Genomic DNA, 19,495 nt, shown 5'->3' on the forward strand with positions numbered 1-19,495 from the left:
GTGGCCAACAAGGACATTATCACGTTCCGCGGCGCTGCCCACATCTGCCTTCACCGTCTACACTAACGAAAACGGTTGCTCTCACCAGCAAATCGGCTACTCGCCTTGATAACTAGTAGTCCTCCGTTGTAGTGGTCCACCTAATAACTTGTTCGTATAGAAGATAATTGGAAGGAAATGAAGGGGATTGAATCTAAACTGAACTAAACTACTCTCCGATCCTCCAATTCCACTTTAATCCATTGGTATCTAAACAAGGTCTAACTGGTGGCGTGTCTCAGTTCACCGTGTTATCATTTAATATGCCTAACTATCTCTCTCCATTCCCACTTATTCTCATATATTCTAGTAATCTAATACAAATCCTAACACTAACCCGCTACTTTTTCTCTAACTTCGACTAGTAAGCCCTTGCACTCCTATGGGCGGTCACCACTATACCTCCAATCTGAGAGAGGGGTGGAGGGAGGGGGCAGGAGGGGGAAGGGGAGGAGGATGTGAGAAAGATATACCTTGTCGCTCAGAAGGAGAAGACATATTCGAAGTGAAGAGGTGTGGATCCGAAAGACGGGTGGATGTACCCACTACTTTTTCTCTAACTTTGACTAGTAAGCCCTTGCGCTTCGACAGGCGATCACCACTATACCTCTAATCTGAGAGAGGGGTGGCGGATCGAGGGAGGGGAGGGGGAGGAGGAAGAGGTGAGAAGGACGTACCTTATCGCTCGGAAGGAGAGGATAGATCCATGAAGTGAAGAGGTGTGGATCTGGAAGACGAGGATGTGTCAAGTAGGATGCATGCATTTTTTATTCAAGAGAAGCTAAGGGAGGAGGAAGGCTTGCGTGGCATGTTAAATTAGCTATCATAAGAATGTTTCTACGGTATTCCATGAATGCCAAGGTGCTTGACTCAGTTTTTAATAGCTATGTTCATCTTTTAATAGCTATGATGGATTGTGACTTTGTGATGGTGTGGTAGGTTGATTCAAGGCATTGGTTTCGATGAGGTGTGCTGTGCTCTTTATTTGGTAGTGTGTGTGAAATATGGTTATTGGTTGAAGTATGGTGCTTATTTACTTATTGTTTTTAGGTACTAAGCCTGAGAATAACCGAGTATAAACAATATTGTCTGAATGCCTTAGCTTGTGATTTAGTCTCTTATTTGGAAAGTGGAACACGTTTGTTCTCAACAATTTTTTTTAAAAGGAACCGACTGGAGACCTTACCCCTATTTTTTATATATAAAATAGTAAACTTATTAATTGTGATGTTGAGAGATTACAAATAAGATGAGCCCCTCTTCTATCATATATACTCCATCCGTCCCAAATTGTAAGATCACCTTAGCTTTTCTAGATATCTCTATGTATCTAAAAAAGTCAAAACGACCTACATTTTGAAACGGATAGCGTATTTGTTTAGCCTAAAGTGCCCATGGTGTTCTAGTTTTATTGTCCACTACTTTATTATTGGAATTTTCCTTATTAACATAATTTTGTATTATAATTGTCTCAATCATGGTCATTATACCAATCATGAAGTATCCAATTGTGCAGGTAAAAGTTGGCTTGTGTCTTGTATAAATAGAATAATTTATTATGTTCTGAATCTATTCTTTGAGATCCAAAATATTCTCTATATTATGAACATAAGAGGGGAAGCTTTAGATCTAGGAGTCCTTTTGCGCTTTTACAGGCTTCTCCCACCATGCTCGCTCAAGTGATACATTATATCTTCAATATGATTGAAGAAGCCATGACTTCATAGCATATGCAACACCCATATGATATGTTTATTTATTACCTGACATTCAAATTATTAAGACAAAATTAGTAAATGATCGTTAGGTTGTTTATTACCCGATCGAATTGTTAGGACACCATCTCTTTTAATGGTATCAACAATTATTAGAATATTTTAGGTTTGAGGTGTGCTACCTTCAAGAAAATGCATATATAGCTTCTTAGCACCTCCAACTACCACATGAGCAGAGTATCCAAGCCAAGTCCATCAATCAAACGTAGAGCCCCATACATTAATTAAAAGTACTAACAATTGCAATAGTGGACACAAGCTTAGCTATTTGCAATAGGACATATTAAGTTACATGTGCTAACTGGTTGCGTCCAAAAACAAGGCTACCCTTAAGCCTTAGCTTAAAGTGCGAGTGAACAATATATCTTTTATCAAATTGTATTTTTCGATATTCAAACTTGAGGTCTTTGAGCTCTGAGACCATGTTGAGCTACATACTCGAGTTAATTGCACTGATAAATCTAAGATGATAGGAAAAGTTGCATTCACTTATTGGCACCACATACGCTACATACCCAAAGTATAATCCTAACATTTGGCTGCATAACATATAGGGGTATTGTTACTTGAGTTCTAATGGGGTTCTCAATGTTCTTTACCGACCGCTGCTTACTATAAAATATATCACATATCAAGACAAAAAAGTCCTCATTCTCTTCACAGAAAAAGTATCCTCATTCTCACATGGGATATCATTGGCCTCACTAATAAAAAAGCACAATTTAGCCCACCTTCTCGATCTTTCTCTAACACATGGCAAAAATTTAGGGGAATTAAGCATCCAAGCGGTGTCTAAATCAAGAGAACACCCGATCCACTGTAATGAGAGATACACCCTTAATAATACTGATGGAGCCTTGTATAGAAGGCAGTGTGTACAGACAAACGGCGCCGTCGATAATCTAACATGTGAATCTTGCGTTGATCGCCGGTTAGAACGAAAGATTGGGAATCCAAACATGTGGTTCTTGCATCAAAGGGTTGGGCCATGGGGCGGTGCTGGTGCTTCCAACCAATCACACGATGCGAAATGGCAACTGAATCAGATGGAATGTTCCTGATTACCAGCATAAGTAAATACCAAAGCGCACAATACCTAACCAGCTCGAAAACACTGCTTATGCTATGACACCACAAACGTGCTAGCCAGCTTTGATTCAGCAATCAGCAGTCAAGATTCAAGAATTGACCATGCTTGCGAAACAGGCGCACTCAAGCTTAGCATCATCATCATCTGGAACCAAATTTGTACAGCTGCAGATAAACTAGGGAGGTCATCGTCCAGGCTAACTGTCAGGAACACCAAGAAACCTAAAAGACCAGCTAACTGTCAGCACTCAGAAGCGCAGCAAACTATCCAAGTTTTCTCACTACTTTGTACAATAAGAAGGCCAAGAGATGGTAGTCTTCATCAGAGGAAAATCGGATTAGCTGCCTCGACATCCACTCCATCCCTGTGCTTGAACATTTTCAGCTGCACGCATAGCCTTCCACTCCTTCGGAGGTCATCTGTGTCCCTTGGAATTTGAGTTTCATCCCCATCTTGCTGACCCTGCTTCATTGATTCTGGTGAGCTTGAATCTAGAGATGAGGACGAAGGGGTCATTGTCAAATGGGAGATTTGCCATGGCTCCATGGCCTCGTGTTCTTTGAACTCCTCACCCCCATTTAGTAGAGGAACGGTGCCATCAAACACCGTGTCACACTTGCTTGCCTGATATGGGACTAGCGCACCTGGATACTGATGAGGGTTCGATGGATCCTGAGAGAGTGAAGGTTTCCCCCTTTTCCTTGGGTTCTTTGACCTGACAGGGCCAGTTTGCCCCTGAGCTGCTTGATGTTTCCTCCGATTGCCCTGTGGTGGGGAGTAGTTCTTGATCATTGTGCCCACCCTCTCTAAGAAGCTTGCAACCTCTGCAGGAAGTAAGTGTCCCTCAAGATATCGATCAATTACTGGGAGATCATTCTTCAAATCTTCAACCTGCAAGTCACAAGCAATAAGCACATCGAGGCCTACCATGTAAGCAAAATGCATAAGAGATAAACATTCTGTTAAGGCCTTACCATTGAAGAAATGTCATGAGAGGTATTCCGATTACATCCAGTAGCATTCTGTCCAGCTACAGGCTCATCTGGTGGTAGGGAGTTGATATTGGTTTCTGCTGAAGGGGTGAAACGGCAGCCAACCAATTGATGGAACTCCTCAATCTCACGAGCATACTCAACCCTCCAGTCTTTCCACTTGCTCCAAGTTCTTCTTGCCCACATTGGCACGCCATGGAGGCGACCCTGTTCCCTTCCAAACTGCCTAGCAAACCTGTCAGGAACATACACCTCCTTTATGTTAAAGCTGATCAGCCAAGTCCGGGAGTAGCAGATGTTATCTGCAGCAATGCAATATTCTGGAACAATTGCTGGATTCATGTCCTTGTAAGGGTTCCAATTGACCTGAAAACACAATCAGGATAGTATAACTTAACAGTTTAAACATTGGTATGGGTAGTATATCACAACAGTTGAAACAATGGTACACAATTACAAGTCATTAATTTTGGACTTGCCTCAGATAACTGAAGCTGCTCGAAAACTTTTCTCCACTCCATAACTTTTTTTCTTTGCCCACGTGTTGCTCCTCCAAAGTTCCACCGGCAAGCACGGGGCAGCAAGGTGCTCTGGTTCTTCTGTTGTGGTTGAGTTATAGGAAGGTACTCGTAAATCCAGGCCTTGTGGGAACAAAGGGAAGCCCTGATCAGTGAAACGGATAATACAAAAAACCACAGATAATAATCAGAATTCATTCAGATAAAGAGCACACCATCAGCAAAGTTGCACTGCCAAGAAACTGCGTTGTGGCATTAGGTGTTACTGCAACAGACAATCCCCTGTACAAATGAGCAAGGGCTGCAGCCCCCCAAGCATACTCACGAATCTTCCTAAAATCCGCCAACAGTGGTAGATATCTCGGGGATACAAATCCCCTCATGGTGTCAGGAAATAAGGTGGAACCAACCAGGTATAGAAGGTATGCTCGAGTGCTATATGCGATCTCATTAATGGTTGGATTTTCTGGCAGTTGACTGAACTTCCTATACAACCAAGTCAACCTAATTAAGCCACATAATTGCTCTCCATTTCCAGGGCTCTCCCCTAAATAATGCAAGCACATTCGCTTCACAGCTTCATCGCCAACTGGCTCTGCAGTCACCACATGACCAGTCACTGGAATGCCAAGAATGTATGAAACATCACGAAGTGATGGTGCCATTTCAAATCCCATAAAATGTGCAGTATTTGTTTCATTGTTCCATCTCTCACAAAAGGATGTAAGCAAAGAACGATCAATGGTAAACCCAGTGGTAAGTGCAAGATGTCCAAGACCACTAGCATTAACAAGCTGTTGCTGCTGATCAGTCAGAACCCATTCTTTTAGCTTTCGAGTCTGCTGGCTTGGAAGCAAAACACCGTACCTCTACCAAATTTAGAGTATCTCAGTATGTAACTTGTTTAAGATGCCCAAGTAATACAAGGAGTAAGGAACGAGAAAGATACGTACTGTCCAAATTTGTGAGCTACCAACTGGTCTTCGACTATTTGCCTTCTGTTGCTGTGCTAACAAACCTTCTGATGCAGGGTCCATTTTGTCCTGAGAAACATAATTGCAGTGGTAAGATGGAAGCAGCAACAGTTAACACATGAAAACAAAAATGGAATACGGGATAGAAGGATAATACAATCATAGTTTTCCCATTCCTCCATTCTCTGATACTTTTATTGCCACTCTATTCCAAATCTAAAAAAAACTAACAGTGCAGACTTGGGAAAATGAAACTGATCAGAGTCTCTTATGCAAATATTGCGAGCAGCTGTAGATATCATGGGGCGACTAGAAATATATGGCCACTTTCTCGTGTTATACAGATAGCCCTTAGGGATCCAATGATTGTGTCAGTGTCACTCCCACGAGGGAGTGATTGTATTGGGTAGCAATGGGTGGTCACTAGCTATTCCTTGGCTGGTTTCCTGCCCTTGGTTGGGCTGATACCAAGGTGCCGTCAAGCCAGCAGTGAGATGAGAGACTAGAGAATAGAGTGAGACAACAGGTTGATCCTTCTTAATTTCTTCCTACTCCAGCCAGATTACAATCCCTGAGCACAAGCTAACAACCCAATGTAACAAATTAACAAACCAATGTAAACTGACTAGGAAACCAAAACCTAAAGATAAGGGATCATGGCTGATCTGGAGTTGCAGCCTTGCAGACACCTGAGTGAGACGCTAATTCCTGCGATACTGAATACCACACATAACAGATCGAGTTGAATATATGGTACCTCCCTCACAGCAAAATGAAAAGGTTAAAGGGAATTATGCCTGCCAGGTTCAGTATTACTCTGCCTGTATAGCAAAACAAAAATAAGAGGACCATTATTTGTAGTATCCAGGACATGTTTAACCTCCTTTTCTAAATCTTTCCACTTCTAATGATGCATTAACTTTTGATTTCATTCCTCCAAGCAGGATGGTTCTACAATCTTCTATTATAATCATCCTCTTATTAACTATTTCATCCAATACCATACTTACTATTTCATTGCTTCATTCATTAACATCTTAAAAAAATAAGCATAAACCCCCAAACTAAACAGCAGTTATGCAAATCAGATGACAGGTTAAAAGTTAAAACATGGAAGACTGAAATTAGAGTGTGGTCCAGTTAAACCATGATCACTTTGAGCAAACAGTAAAACAGTTTTTTTCCCCTTCATATTCTACATTCTGGGGCATCTGGCATTAATCTGCCCGTCATAAGTCTTGTTGAGAACCTCTACAGCTCTCCTGAACTATGTCTTTTAATCTGCCCGCCATAAGTCTTGTTGAGAACCTCTACAGCTCTCCTGAACTATGTCTTTCTCTTGCGGCGAGAAGTAACTATTTATGCCAGCAAATATTGTTGAAGAATCTCATGTTACTATAAAGAAGAAAGAAAAACTAACTAAATATGCAAGCAAATAATCAATATAAGAAGAGCAACTGCAATAGTTTGATCAAAATATACTGCTCCCTCCATCCCAAAGTATAAGACGTGGTTTGAATTGGCATGGTCTCCAAAACTACCATTTGACTCCAAATTCCTCCTATACTACAGTGTTTGTAGCAAAAAAAAAAAATCATAACCAAATGAAAGTAGTTCAGAATGTCAATAATGATTTTTTTGTAAAACAAAACGTACATTACGTGAGCCTAATGGTTTGTCAAATATTACGAGGTTCGAGTATTGAAATGCATGCACGCCTTACATGATACTCCTAATTTATATTGAATATTTTGATTGTACCATACTATACTGTTCCAAATTTATACTGCATACTACGTACAAATTGCACATTTCAAATCACTGGTAGCCAGAACTATGAATTAGTGCATATCTATTCCTCCTAGAAATTCCACATCTGATTCTGACAAGTGAAACAGTCCAAGTGCAGACACCCTCATCAACCCCACAACATGCTCAATGACGCGAAGCCAGCACAGAGCAACCAGAGCCACAGCAAATCAGGGAGGCATGAGGCATCCCTCCCCAGAAAATGCTGCCAGTATGCAGTACGCTCACTTCAATTTTGCACAGCATTTCGCTGCATTCCACACATGACCTACTCCTACTGTCCTACATTCCTAGTCCTGCCACGGCCGGGCCTTACCACGCGAAAGACAGGTGTCGCTAAAACCAAGGGTTCTCAGAAGCTCTGGAAGTGTAATCGGTGCATCGATCGACCAAGAATCACCAACCAAGCGTTAGCCCGGATCTGGGCTTGAGGCTCCCCTCGACTCCAACAATGATGGGGTAAGAGCAACAACAAGGAGGCGGCGGCGGATACTGCTCACTCACCAGCGAGGAGTCCGAGGGCGCGCCGCGCACCTTCGCCTCCGGACCTCCGGTGGCTGGGCGCCTCCTACCCCCTCTCACTTCCTCGGTGGAACCGGCGAAGAAACGAAGCGACCGTGGGAGAGAGAAGAGAGAGAGGTCATCAAGTGAGAGGGCGTCTCTTCCGCTGCCACGCGGGGTCCAGTCCTCAGGTAGCAACATGGGACCCACTCTCAGTGGAACGATGCTCCATTCGAGCCCGACCGATAGAGCGAGTGAAGGACCGGGTCCGGTCTAACCGAGAGGCACCCTCCCTGTCGTCTGTCTCGTCGGTCGGGTTCGCTTCCCACGAGCCCGAGTTAAAACCCTAGCCCCCCGCAGCCCCGCGATCCCCTTTCCATTTCCCTCACACCGCCCGCTCGCTCGCCGGTGAAGAGCTGCAGCTGCGTCAGCGGCGGCGGCGGCGGCGGCTTTGTTAGCGTGCGCCTATCTCCGACCCGCCCCGCGCCGTCGTGGGATCTGAGGAGGTCGGGGGAACGCGAAGAGGGGAGGGGGCCTCCCGGCCCTACGGGGGGCGGGACTCGCGCGGCAGCCCCGCGCTCTCTGCCACGGCAGCGCGGACACCAGGTTGGTTCTTCTCTTCTTGCCTTTTTGTCTCGAGAGGACCGGGCAGGCGCTGTGGTTGGGTCGTTTGACCCTGGCTCCAGGGTTTCGAAGCTGCCATGGGGCTTGCTGTTGGGCGTCGGTGTAGTTCTGTAGATTGGGTTGGATAATTGGGTGATTGGCGTGGCCGTGACGTAATTGGGACTTGTTAGATTATGTTAAGGATTTGCGTTTATTGTGTAAGCTTGGTTTGTGCCACATGCGGAACAGCGGAAATTGGGCTTCTAGGACTAGGCTTGGGTACTGAATGCTCGTGCCGTGGCCATGGAGTTATATGCTCGTAAATCACCGTGCTACTTTGATATCTAGTAAGTTCCTTGAGATGATTGAATTGTTGGTAGTCCCAAATGATAGAGATTGATATTTAGTAAGTTCCAAGAGGTGGAACATTTATATAAATCGTAGAGATTGATGTGCAGAACCTTTTGTTTTGTAACCATGGGTTACCTTCAATGCAAGCGTAGATTGCATGGTTTTCCTGTATGGGTGGTTGCACTTGTGGTGAGTTGAGGTAGTTGAAATGGAATATTGGACCAGGGTAATATATAAATGTTCCACCATGTGAAATGAAATATTTAAAGTAAATATTCACTGTAGTTAGTGGCAACATGCAATATTAACTCAAAAATTACCATAGGGAATTTAGATGTACATACACTCTAGCATATAGCGCTGAAAGAAGACATGCCAGAAAATGAAAAGGGATTGCTTGCTTTCATAATGCTACTTAATGTATAATGTGTGGTTAATGCATCTGAAAAGGGTGCATGGTGTATATTTTCTTTTTTTTCTTGAGGAAAAACAGCCATGAGACCATGAAGCATGATATATGTGCTGGCTTGGTCTTTTTTTACAATATACTGGGAAAACAGCCATAAACTTAATTTCAAGCCAGCAAAACTGGAAACATACACTACGTGTTTATCTTTTAGAAAAACAAAATTCTGCAATCTTTCCCCTTTTGGGGATAAGAAGATCTTGTTGGTTATCATTCTGTTCCAAAAATGGTTGTTTAACATTGTGCGTAGATTACTTCTAGATTGCTCGTGCAGAAAGCAGTCCCTGTTCCCATTTTGAGTAAATTCAATCTATACTTAGCACTTTAGCAGCTAGCAACTCGAGAGATAAAAATGAAATGGAGTAGCATTTCTAACTGTATATGAAGTACGATCATTGCTTAGAGTATTGGATATCCTACATTGGCAAGCTGTTTCAATGAAATGCACAAGACAAAAAAAAACCTATCCCAAAATGTTCTGTATCATTTAACCAGTTATTGTATAGGTAGTTTTAGTTGTCGTCATGCAAACTTTTGAATAATTATACTGTCAGAAATTATGTAAAACAACTCCTGCTTAAAATAGACTGTAAGCAATTTGTGTTACTGTTCTGCTGTTGTTTCCTTTTTGGACTTACCACTTTATTTGGTGCATGGCATGTAACTTTCTCCTGTATCAATCTTCTGTTTTCAGCCCTACAGAGGATGTGTTGTGTGGCTATCTGAGAGGTATTGACAAGTCTGAAGTTACTGGTTAACCAGAAAGCAAGTATTCTCACAAAACACTTTGAGCTCACAAGAGTATAAAAAGAGGAGGGCAGTTTGTATAAGCAGTGAACCAGAACGTTCTAGTACAGATTCAGAGGTTGGAGAAATAACCTCCCAAAAATCTGAGGTGACATCACATTCCATATTTGAGCACCAATCATTCACCAAGAGCATGGCTGAAAGCATGAATGTTAGCAAGACAAGGCTGTGTGGAAAAATTCTGAAGAAGCTTATGGATCACAAAGGTGGTTGGCTTTTCCATAAACCAGTTGACCCTGTTCTTTACGGGATTCCTGATTACTTCGATGTTATCTGTAATCCAATGGACTTGGGTACTGTTAAGAAGAAACTCACAAACAAGCAATATGTTACAGCCAGTGAGTTTGCAGCAGATGTGAGACTTACATTCGCAAATGCGATGAAGTATAATCCTCCAGGAAATGATGTCCATGCAGTTGCCGAACAGTTAAATAGAATATTTGACTCGGAATGGCGATCAGTGATAAGAAAATGGAATGGCAGAAACCCAGTACAAGAGCAGAAACCAATGAAGGCAACGAAGCCTGAAGCTGCCATGAAATCGAAGTCTTTGATTCCTAGAGGGCTGGTCACATGCTCAAATTCACTGGCAAAGGAACCATCAATAAATGCAATATCCTCCAAAGTAGGATAATTATATACCTGTTCACTTGATGGTATTTCTTTTTTAATGACAATATCATTTTAATGTATTGCTATCTGCTGTCCACACAGGTAAAAATTAAATTTTTTGTCCGTGGCTGTGAGAATACCTCTCTCAAAGGTTTGACAAATCTTCTCTCAATTTTTGATTCTCATCATATAGTATAATCTACTAGAGGATTTTTAATGGTTTGCTTTTTTTTTGTGGGGGGATCCTTTCATGCAGCTGGTATCCAAGAGCACTCTATAGATAATTCACTGGATTGCACCAAGGTTTTTGGCTTGACTGCCCTTATTTCTATTTGGACTTGTACCTATCTTTGTCTGGATGTCTGATAGTGTCATCAGTAGCTGAATGATTGTCCATCTTTCCTCTTATACAATATCTTCTATCTTCAGGGGAATGATAAAATATCAAGAATACAATCAAATGAGAGCTGCGCTTTATCAAATGGTGTGTTGATGATTTCAACCAAAATTTATGAACCTATATACCATGTTATCAGTTATCTAACGAACTTCCTTGCGACCGTAGGAAATGAGTCACCGTCTTGCAATTCTACTTCACCTCTTGCTTCCTGTGAACAAGGTAGTTGTTATCATAGATTTGTCACACCTGCTTGTATTTTAGTTTTGGATTCTTACGTTGTTGTTATAACGGCCTGAACTTGTGGCACTATTTTCTACGTATAATTGTTTGCTAATATAGTACATCTTGTGATGTAAATTCTAGGGGAGGAAAGTTATTTACACCTTGAACCTTTGTCACCAAGTAAAGCCCTTCGTATAGCAATGCTCAAGAGTCGTTTTGCTGGAACAATTGTGAAGGCACAACAAAATGCACTTCTGGATCATGTAATATTTCTGAATACATACTGGACATTGTACACTACAACTTTTCAGAAGATGTTTCTCTACGGCTCTTACTGGAGCTGTTTTGATTTTCTAGGGGAAGGAAGTAGACCTTGCAAAGTTGCAGTTAGAAAAGGAGAGACTGGAAAAAAGTCAGCTAGAAGGTATGCAATCTCCTGATGGTTGTATGTGCTTGATGTGTTCTTTTACCTCTACCAAGTTTGGTCAATTCAATTGTGCCTTAGTATTCATGAAGAGCTCTCACTAGTCCTGTTCCTTTTTTTTAATACAAAAATATACGTGAGTAGATTGTTGGTGAACTTGCTATTCCACTTAATATCCAAAATTTTGCATTACATCTCTTGCTACATAGAATTTCTGCATAAACAATGTTCCCACCATACTTTTTTGCTTGGATGGGTATTCCTCCTGGATTGTGAGTGAAATTGCAATTTTTATGCTAATTTGAGGTGATTAGATCTAATTCGCCCCTATCCAGACATGGCCCTAAGCGCCAGGCGTGCCCTATGTTTTAATATGGTCTCAAGCGTGTCACACAGTAGCATGATGCATGATATTTTGTCGTTGGTAGGGAGCTGATGGAGGGGCCTTTGAACAAGCCAGTCAATTCTAAGACTGGATTTTTTTTCTTCAATTTTTTCTGTGAGGATATTAGAGGCCAGTTTGTTGATCATTGAATCATTCTTGGAAACGATCTTAGTATTTGTGAAGTAGTTCAAAGAAGCTAGCTGAAGAAATGATCTTACAGCATTTTGAATTTTGGGGAAAAAAAATTCTGGAACAGTCTTGAGTTATGTATGGATAGTGGGGCGTTGACAACATATGATGAGCTGCAATAAAAGTTGTAGAGCATTGCATATCTAGACTGTAAGATGATGTTCTTAAATACTAATGGTTCCTCAACGTTAACCATTTTCATAAGGAAAAGAATTAATTTACCTCTTATTTCGAGTCAGCTGCCATGGTGAAATTGGTAGACACGCTGCTTGTAGAAAGCAGTGCTCTTGCGTCTCGGTTCGAGTCCGAGTGGCGGCATTCTCGAAAAAATATAAAATAGAGTAGACAATTCGACATGGTGGGGAACTTGCTTTAGGAAATAATGTTTTAGTAGCTTATATGCTTTGGGAGGGTTAGAATTTTGAAAATGCATTTGACCCATCTTTCTCTAGCTACTGGCAGCAATCAGCCTAATCAATGACTGGTTTGCAATTGAAGTTTCACAAATTATTCTAGCAATTTCTTGTCAATAACTGGCTATCAACAGGAACTGGTTAGAGATTTTTTACTCATGGCATGTTAGGAACTGTCTGAAATGGTGAGGTGATTTGGGGAGTTTTCATTGGCTTTTAACATTTTATCATTGGGTTAACTGCAAATTTGTTAGGATTTTTAATTGGCTTTTACTTGATCATGATTGACATAGTTAGTTGCTTACCAGTTAGTGAAGTTATGCATGTAGAACCTTCCACTTTTGAACTTTATCGGTATTCAGTTGTAAATACGAGGAGTTTATATTGTATTATGAGTGACAAAAATTCCTCCTAAATTGCGAGCAAAAAATTTGGAGTATCAGTCTGGGTTTAGGTTGTAATTTTGGGTGCTGTTTGTTGAGTATATTAGACAAGTGAATAATTTTTGAGGGCATTTATGCCTTTTATTGCCTGGTATATAGTTAAAAAACTTGACTAACCTTGGAGAAACTAGGTGGCATTGTCATTAAGAAAGTCACCTAAATTCCACACCTGTGGGGTGGGGGCGTACTCTTGCACCTTTCAGCAAATGAGCTAGGCTCAGTTCCTTTGGTGCGTGTATACATCGGGCAATTGGACAGTAACCTGAACCCACATTAGAACTCTTATCAACCGCCCTGCCCCGAAAGCTGTTGCCACTCTACTGTCACCTCAAATCCTTCTCCGTCCTGCCTTATTGGCGTTGCCTAGATCTATTGCTCCCACCCATTCTTTCTCCAATGTTCTTTGTTGCTCGGTCACCATTGGTGATAGTAGCAGCACCTTGCTTCATTGGTGCTGCTGCTACACCTTAGATACAGCCAGTGATTGGAGGGTCCTTGGTCGGGTCTTTCTTCTCAGTCATAGGTGATTAGTTTCAATCAGTAAGTGGGTGTGTGTGTGGGTGTGTTTGGGTCTCTGTATGACTCCTTTCTCTACTATTAATACAATGATACGCAGTTCTCCTGCGTATTCGAGAAAAAAAAGATACAGCCAATGACCCTGTGATAGGCTGACAGCTGCCTCTAGAATCTATGTGCTTCTTTGGTTGGATAACCTGAATATTTTCATTCCCATCAATCAGTATCGCAGTACCTCTTGATCTCCATTGGAGACCAACCATTTCTACCATGTTTGGTTCTACTAGTTGCACTACCATTTCACTCCATTGACTAGTGTGAATTACATCAGCTTCATTTACATCGTCATTTGCAAAATTTACCAGTACCATTGTGAGCACCGTATTCAATCAGTGTTACATAGGTATGCTTGTCCAGAATTTTACGTATTGATGCGTATACACCAGACTCTTCTTGTCGAGTCTCAACTTTTCCATGGCTGGAGATGCAAGAATAGAGAATCAGATTTTTTTTTCCCATGAGGATGAAGAGAAAAGTGACTCGCATATTGGAAGATTGTGTAGAAAAGGGTGAGAGAAGGGTTAGAGGGGGGGAAGGGAACAGTGCAGTTTTTTCCTTGCTCTGTTGTATATACTCCCTCCGTTTCATTGTATAGCAAGCTATGTGCAGCAACCAATCAATGTGAAATGAGCGACCATGCCCCTATTAAATAACATAATACAACCACGACTGTTCTTTCAAAACATTTAATCGGGTGTATCTATTGGAAACATTGCAATAACTACACTCTGGATATCCTCAACCTCAATGGTCAAGCATGCTGCAGACAGTTTAACGGAGGGAGTACTTTGCTTATGTGCCGTGCTGTTGCTAGACTTTTCTTTGCTTTAGGACTATTGTTTGGAATCTTTTGTAGCTCTAGTTGAATCTGTGGTATGAAGATTCTATATCTATATTATTTTCATTGACCTAAAATTTGCAGACCTAATTTAAAAGTTAAAATATAAAATATATCTGAAGAGTCCTAGAATCCTATTTATTCAAGTTTGCCTAATCGGACCAAAACAGTACATTCAACGGGGTGATGCCCTTTACCTTTGTTGTGTCAGGTGCACCCCCAATTCGATGCCTTGTGGTATATCACCCACGCATCATGTGGGGCATTGCCTATATGGGTCGCATGTCATCAAGAGAGTTGCCACCTCTATGACTTACTCATGTGTCTTAGTTTGTGAAAAAAAATGTGTTGTGCTTCTAGCTTGCTTGGTAACCATCCTTGGTAGGTCGTTGGTGTAATATCTTGTCCCCAGACTTGCGATGCAGCTCATATATTTTGTTCATACTATTGGGCACAAATTATGATTGTCTTGTCATTTTTGACCCGGCTTTATACTTCTTGTCGATTAGTCGGTCTCATCTTTTCTTTCCTACCCCTTTTGTCCATTCCACTTCCGCCTTTTGGGGAGGCCCTATTGCTACCACAACCTCCAACTCTTGAGCCTCTTTTTCTGAAAAGTGGTCCTTCTATGCTCTTCGAACTTTGATTGAGATTTGTGGTTGTCGTTTCCATGGTTTTTGAGGCAGTAAGGTGAGACCCGGCGACCCACCCCCTTCCAGATGCTTAGGCATTTAAAGCACGAGGCGAGCCGACACCATACACATTAACATATGATGAAGCAGCAGAAAACACCAAGCACAAATCACAGTCCTTAATGGAGGCACAGATAATTAAACTAACCAAAAGCAGTAAGCATAGGCATGAGGCAGACATTGCACTAAGCACATGCTATGTAACAATTGAGCAATGAGCACAAGTAAAACATAGTGGGAGGTGTAGGCACGTGATCCTACCCCCGCCTCTGTTGTTAAACGCTCCAGTTATTTTGCTGTACCACATTGCGCTGCGCTTTTTTCCCTTGCGGGCGCAATTCCCTTTCTGCGGGCTGCCAGTTCCTTCTCTTCTCACCTCGCTTTCTCCTCCCTTCAATTGGCGTTCTGCTGGCAAGGCCACGGTCTCGCACGAGGAGTAGGTGTGCATGCAGTTGCCTTTTTCGCTTGTGTTGCTTCGACACCTGGGCGGCGCCTTTCTGCGTGAGGCGATGACATGCAAGGAGGTCACGGCGGATACGAGGCCATGATTGAAAAAATCGTTGAGACTCCTAGGTAACGCCTTAAAAGGCATGGTTGTTTCCCTATAGTTTGAAACATCTTATTGTGATGCTACATACGTAGCACCTTGAACAATTGATTAGGACTTTTGTTGTTGTTGTGCTCTAGAGGGGAGGGTAGAAGGGATCTCGTTCTCATTCCGCTCCTGCAAATGTCTCCCATTATGTACAAGTAGGTGGACATGTTTTGATGACACTATTTGGCCTTTCAAGACCTGTTTGCATGTTTTTAGTGAGAGTATGACCATATCGTTGCCTTTTGCTCAATAGCAGTCTCTTTGCTGTTGCAACAAGAACCACTTAGGCCCACATGTCATCTTTTTATTCCCCTTTGCAATACTACTTGAGTATCATGCAACTTTACAATCAAACTAGAAAGGCTTGATCCTACGATTCTAGTCAATAAAACCTGCATTTCTATGATTTGTATATTTACGATTATGTGGTTGCGATCCTACTTAAGACTTTCGATTCAATATTCTTAGAATCAATGATTTTTACAAAGGTTGGAGAGTTGGCATTTATCGACATTAATGCATAGGCGTCACGGTTGTTACCATAAGCTATGTGGCGTGCCATATGTGATCACTTGTGCTGAGCTCCCTGGAACCAGCATGCGTTACTGCTAACCAAAGGAAGGAGAGAGAAGAAAGTGATGAAATGTGGGCCCTGATGACCAGTGCCATTGGACACAATGGGCGGCATTGGAGAAACCGTCTCTAAAGCCGCTGTAGAAAACAGGTAGCATTGAAACGACTCGCATGTCCATCAATATTAGCATGACACTAGGATCCACCTAAATATCAAATGAGTAAGGTGGACTAGGAGATGGTTTCATTGATGGGCAGGCTATGTGGATGATGACATGGCATTGACTTCATGTGCGGTGCTTCTCTCTTCTTTTTCCTCTACCTTTCTTCATCCATTTCCCCTTCTTCTTCCTCTTCCAGCCCCACATATCATTTACCCCTCTAGTGATTCTTAGGTGGACATGAAGAATTTCTTTCGGTAATTGTGTCGCAGGCTGGGTGATGATGGTGGCCTGGGTATCTGTTCTAGAGGGTAGTGTTCCTAGAACATTAATATGGTGGTGCATCTTATAAGTGTCCTGAAGCTCCATAACCTCAGGGTTGCTAAAACACTGTGTAACTGCATTTGTGAAATTCGTAATTGGGACAGAAGATGGCGAAGTGCAATGAGTTGATGGGGGGGGGGGGGGGGGGGGGGGGGGGAGGTTAGGGATAGCTGTAGCCTAAACATTTGCTTTGACAACTAGCACAATCGATAATTGATGGAGGTAGCAAGGAACAATTGCCTTTTTCATACGTTAATGCTTCGCTCCGGCCGTCCGATGCGTGGTGAGAATATTGGACGCGGGTCCACACGGAAAAACATGTGCTGCCTCTCCACCACATGTTTGGTCCTTCACCCATTGATTCATATCCTTTCATTCCTTCCACAAGAGGGAACTGCTCCTTTTGCTCATCCACCTCGCACACGCGAACGCGATAGGTGCTGGTGAAACTGCAGTGGCCGCGCACCATGGTTCCCAGAGCAGTGCGCCGTCTTGCTCAGCCATTTTGAGCATTGAGCACTCCCACCGCCTTGGTTCATGCTCACCGATGGCCATGGAAGGAGCACAGGAGAAGCCTGTTCCTAGATAGGTGAAGAAAGTTCTCCTCGATGGTCAAGTTGCATTAGGTACCCCATGATTTTGCAGTAGGGATTTTTGGATGTTGCAAGTGCTATAGATGTGTGCCAGTGAAGACAGTTCTTGACGGTCATGTTGCATTAGATACCCCATGGTGTTGTAGTAGAGGTTTTTGGATGTTGCAAGTGCTATAGATGTGTGCGAGTGTTGCGAATGAATGCATCTTGCGATGTTGCATGATTGAATTTTTAGATGTATAGATGTTGCAACAGTTGGCTTTTGGTGTTTTATCTATTGATTTTTCATTTTGCCATGTTTGTTTTTAGTGTTTCACCATATAGTCTTGCAAAAGCCAACTGTTGCAACATCTATACATATGGTGATTTGCTTGGAAATGTTGCATGAAACATGTTTTAATTTTGCTGTGGGAATTTTTCCCCATTGAATGTGTTTACATTGAGCTATTTTTCGCATATTTTTCAATGTTGCAATCACAGATTTTTAATGTTGCAAATGTTTTGTTTTGGTGTTGCAACAGAGCGTCCGATAGGAAAATTCCCATCGGTGCCATTTTTCATATCTCTCCATCCTGCCCACTTCCTGTTCATGCCAATAGTCTTGCACCTGCATCATATTTCTACTTAACTATACACTGGACGCTGCAAACTTCACTAAAGAAAAGAACTCCAACAACGCCAAACTTTCAAATTGATTTTAAAAAAACTTTCAATTTGGGACATAACTCATGCACGACTCAGCTTTTACCCAATATTACGAGACATCACTCATGATATTAGCCGACCTTATTTTGATGTGGATTCTTCTTACGACATGAATTTGCGTGTAGATCAGCATGTTTTTACCCTTCTGTATGCCTTCAGAACTCTGAGCTCGAGTAAGTTGACATCTTCCTGAAGTCCAGGATAGAGCAAAACATAGCTTATGTCTCTCTAAACTCTGTTGCCATTCTACATTTCTATTCTCTAAACATACCGTGTAATAGATGCATTTCTTTCTTTCTTGCTCCTGTTCGTGTTTATTTATTTCACTATTTGCCTATCAGCCTTATGTTATGCTAGCTACTTTTGCCCGTCCTGTGAATGTTGACCTGCATGGCTTCATTTTTCAAATTTCTTCCATTTGACAGAGAAAGCAAGAATCGAGGCACAGGTAAAGGCTGCTGAAGCTGCTGCACAACTAAAGCTAGAGGAAGAAATGAGGATGAAGCGCGAGAAGGAAAGAAAGGCTGCACGACTGGCACTGCACATGGTACTTCCTGCTTGCCATTTCCTTACCAGAATAATTCTATGCTTGATCCGGCACTATGGTTATTCAAGCTGTTCTCTTTGGCCTGTAGATGAAGAAGACCGTTGATATTGACAATAGTGACTTTCTGAAGGACCTGGAGAACTTGTGCCAAAAGTGGCAGTTGAATCCTCCAAGCAAATTGATCGTAGATTTTGTCCATGGGATTGAGTTGCCAGAGGGCTTAGGGAGCCCACTGGAGGCACTTGGCCTGTTCATAAAGAAAGATCTTGAGGAAGAGGTTGAACAAGAACTGGAGGACAGTTTGTCAACCTCCCTGAATGCCGATGTCGAGGAAGGAGAGATCAGCTGCTGTCAATAGCATACCTTTATCCAGACTGTTAACCTGGGATTGTAAGATTATGTGTGTGCTATGTAATCTATTCCGCCTCCATGCAACATCATAAGCGGAGCAAAATTGGTGTCAGTTCATGTGGTCTGATGTGTCATCTAACCTAGTTGCCCCAGAATGTCTCTGTCGGGAGTAGAATAATTTGGGCATCGCCATCAGTTTTGTGGTTGTCATGTGCCACTGTATGTTTTAGGTGGTCATAGGCTATTCACAGGAAGCTCTTGATTGGACTTTCTAAAAAAAGAAAAAAAAATAGAGAGATATCAGTGTATATTGTAGTTATATGGTGTTACCTGTTAAGCCGGATGTTTGACATTCGTATTGCTCTTTTCCCCCGTTCTGCGCCCATTATGAATCTGAAGTTGCCCAGAGGTGCCGTTTATGAATTAGTGATGTGCTAGCTTGCAGCAAGACAAATAGGAAATAGTATTTGCAGAATAAAAAGAGAGTTTTTCTGTGGTTAAGCAAGTATATTTTTATGTCCTAAATT

At 42.1% G+C, this 19,495-nt stretch overlaps 2 protein-coding genes across 3 annotated transcripts; one reads left to right on the forward strand and one right to left on the reverse strand.

Annotated features, from left to right (window-relative positions):
* Positions 1-2,999: 2,999 nt before the first annotated feature.
* LOC117843378 (protein MAIN-LIKE 2-like) lies at positions 3,000-7,914 on the reverse strand. 2 transcript variants are annotated; one of them, XM_034723957.2, is made up of 6 exons: positions 7,702-7,914; positions 5,368-5,457; positions 4,630-5,283; positions 4,376-4,537; positions 3,879-4,262; positions 3,000-3,795 (listed from the first exon to the last, which is right to left on the reverse strand). In XM_034723957.2, exons 1-6 carry the CDS (start codon positions 7,897-7,899, stop codon positions 3,226-3,228), a joined length of 2,058 nt encoding a protein of 685 aa, XP_034579848.2. In that variant the 5' UTR covers positions 7,900-7,914; the 3' UTR covers positions 3,000-3,225. The 2 variants fall into 2 exon arrangements, with proteins under 2 accessions (XP_034579848.2, XP_034579849.2); XM_034723958.2 differs by lacking the exon at positions 4,630-5,283.
* A 104-nt stretch (positions 7,915-8,018) lies between these two features.
* LOC117843379 (transcription factor GTE12) lies at positions 8,019-19,287 on the forward strand. Its single transcript, XM_034723960.2, has 10 exons — positions 8,019-8,304; positions 9,813-10,550; positions 10,640-10,688; positions 10,794-10,840; positions 10,967-11,021; positions 11,103-11,156; positions 11,301-11,422; positions 11,517-11,583; positions 18,496-18,617; positions 18,706-19,287. Exons 2-10 carry the CDS (start codon positions 10,059-10,061, stop codon positions 18,973-18,975), a joined length of 1,278 nt encoding a protein of 425 aa, XP_034579851.1. The 5' UTR covers positions 8,019-8,304; positions 9,813-10,058; the 3' UTR covers positions 18,976-19,287.
* Positions 19,288-19,495: the final 208 nt, after the last annotated feature.

This window comes from Setaria viridis, chromosome 2 (genome assembly GCF_005286985.2).
Source record: "Setaria viridis chromosome 2, Setaria_viridis_v4.0, whole genome shotgun sequence".
Taxonomy (NCBI): Eukaryota; Viridiplantae; Streptophyta; class Magnoliopsida; order Poales; family Poaceae; genus Setaria; species Setaria viridis.

Excerpts from the sequence above, each read along its gene's own strand:
- LOC117843378 (XM_034723957.2), bottom strand. The coding sequence starts at position 7,899 with ATGTTGCTACCTGAGGACTGGACCCCGCGTGGCAGCGGAAGAGACGCC. Across the intron at positions 5,284-5,367 it reads GTAGCTCACAAATTTGGACA|AGGTACGGTGTTTTGCTTCC; the intron begins GTACGTATCTTT and ends TAAATTTGGTAG. Across the intron at positions 3,796-3,878 it reads CTCATGACATTTCTTCAATG|GTTGAAGATTTGAAGAATGA; the intron begins GTAAGGCCTTAA and ends TGTGACTTGCAG.
- LOC117843379 (XM_034723960.2), top strand. The coding sequence starts at position 10,059 with ATGGCTGAAAGCATGAATGTTAGCAAGACAAGGCTGTGTGGAAAAATT. Across the intron at positions 10,689-10,793 it reads TGAGAATACCTCTCTCAAAG|CTGGTATCCAAGAGCACTCT; the intron begins GTTTGACAAATC and ends CCTTTCATGCAG. Across the intron at positions 18,618-18,705 it reads CACGACTGGCACTGCACATG|ATGAAGAAGACCGTTGATAT; the intron begins GTACTTCCTGCT and ends TTTGGCCTGTAG.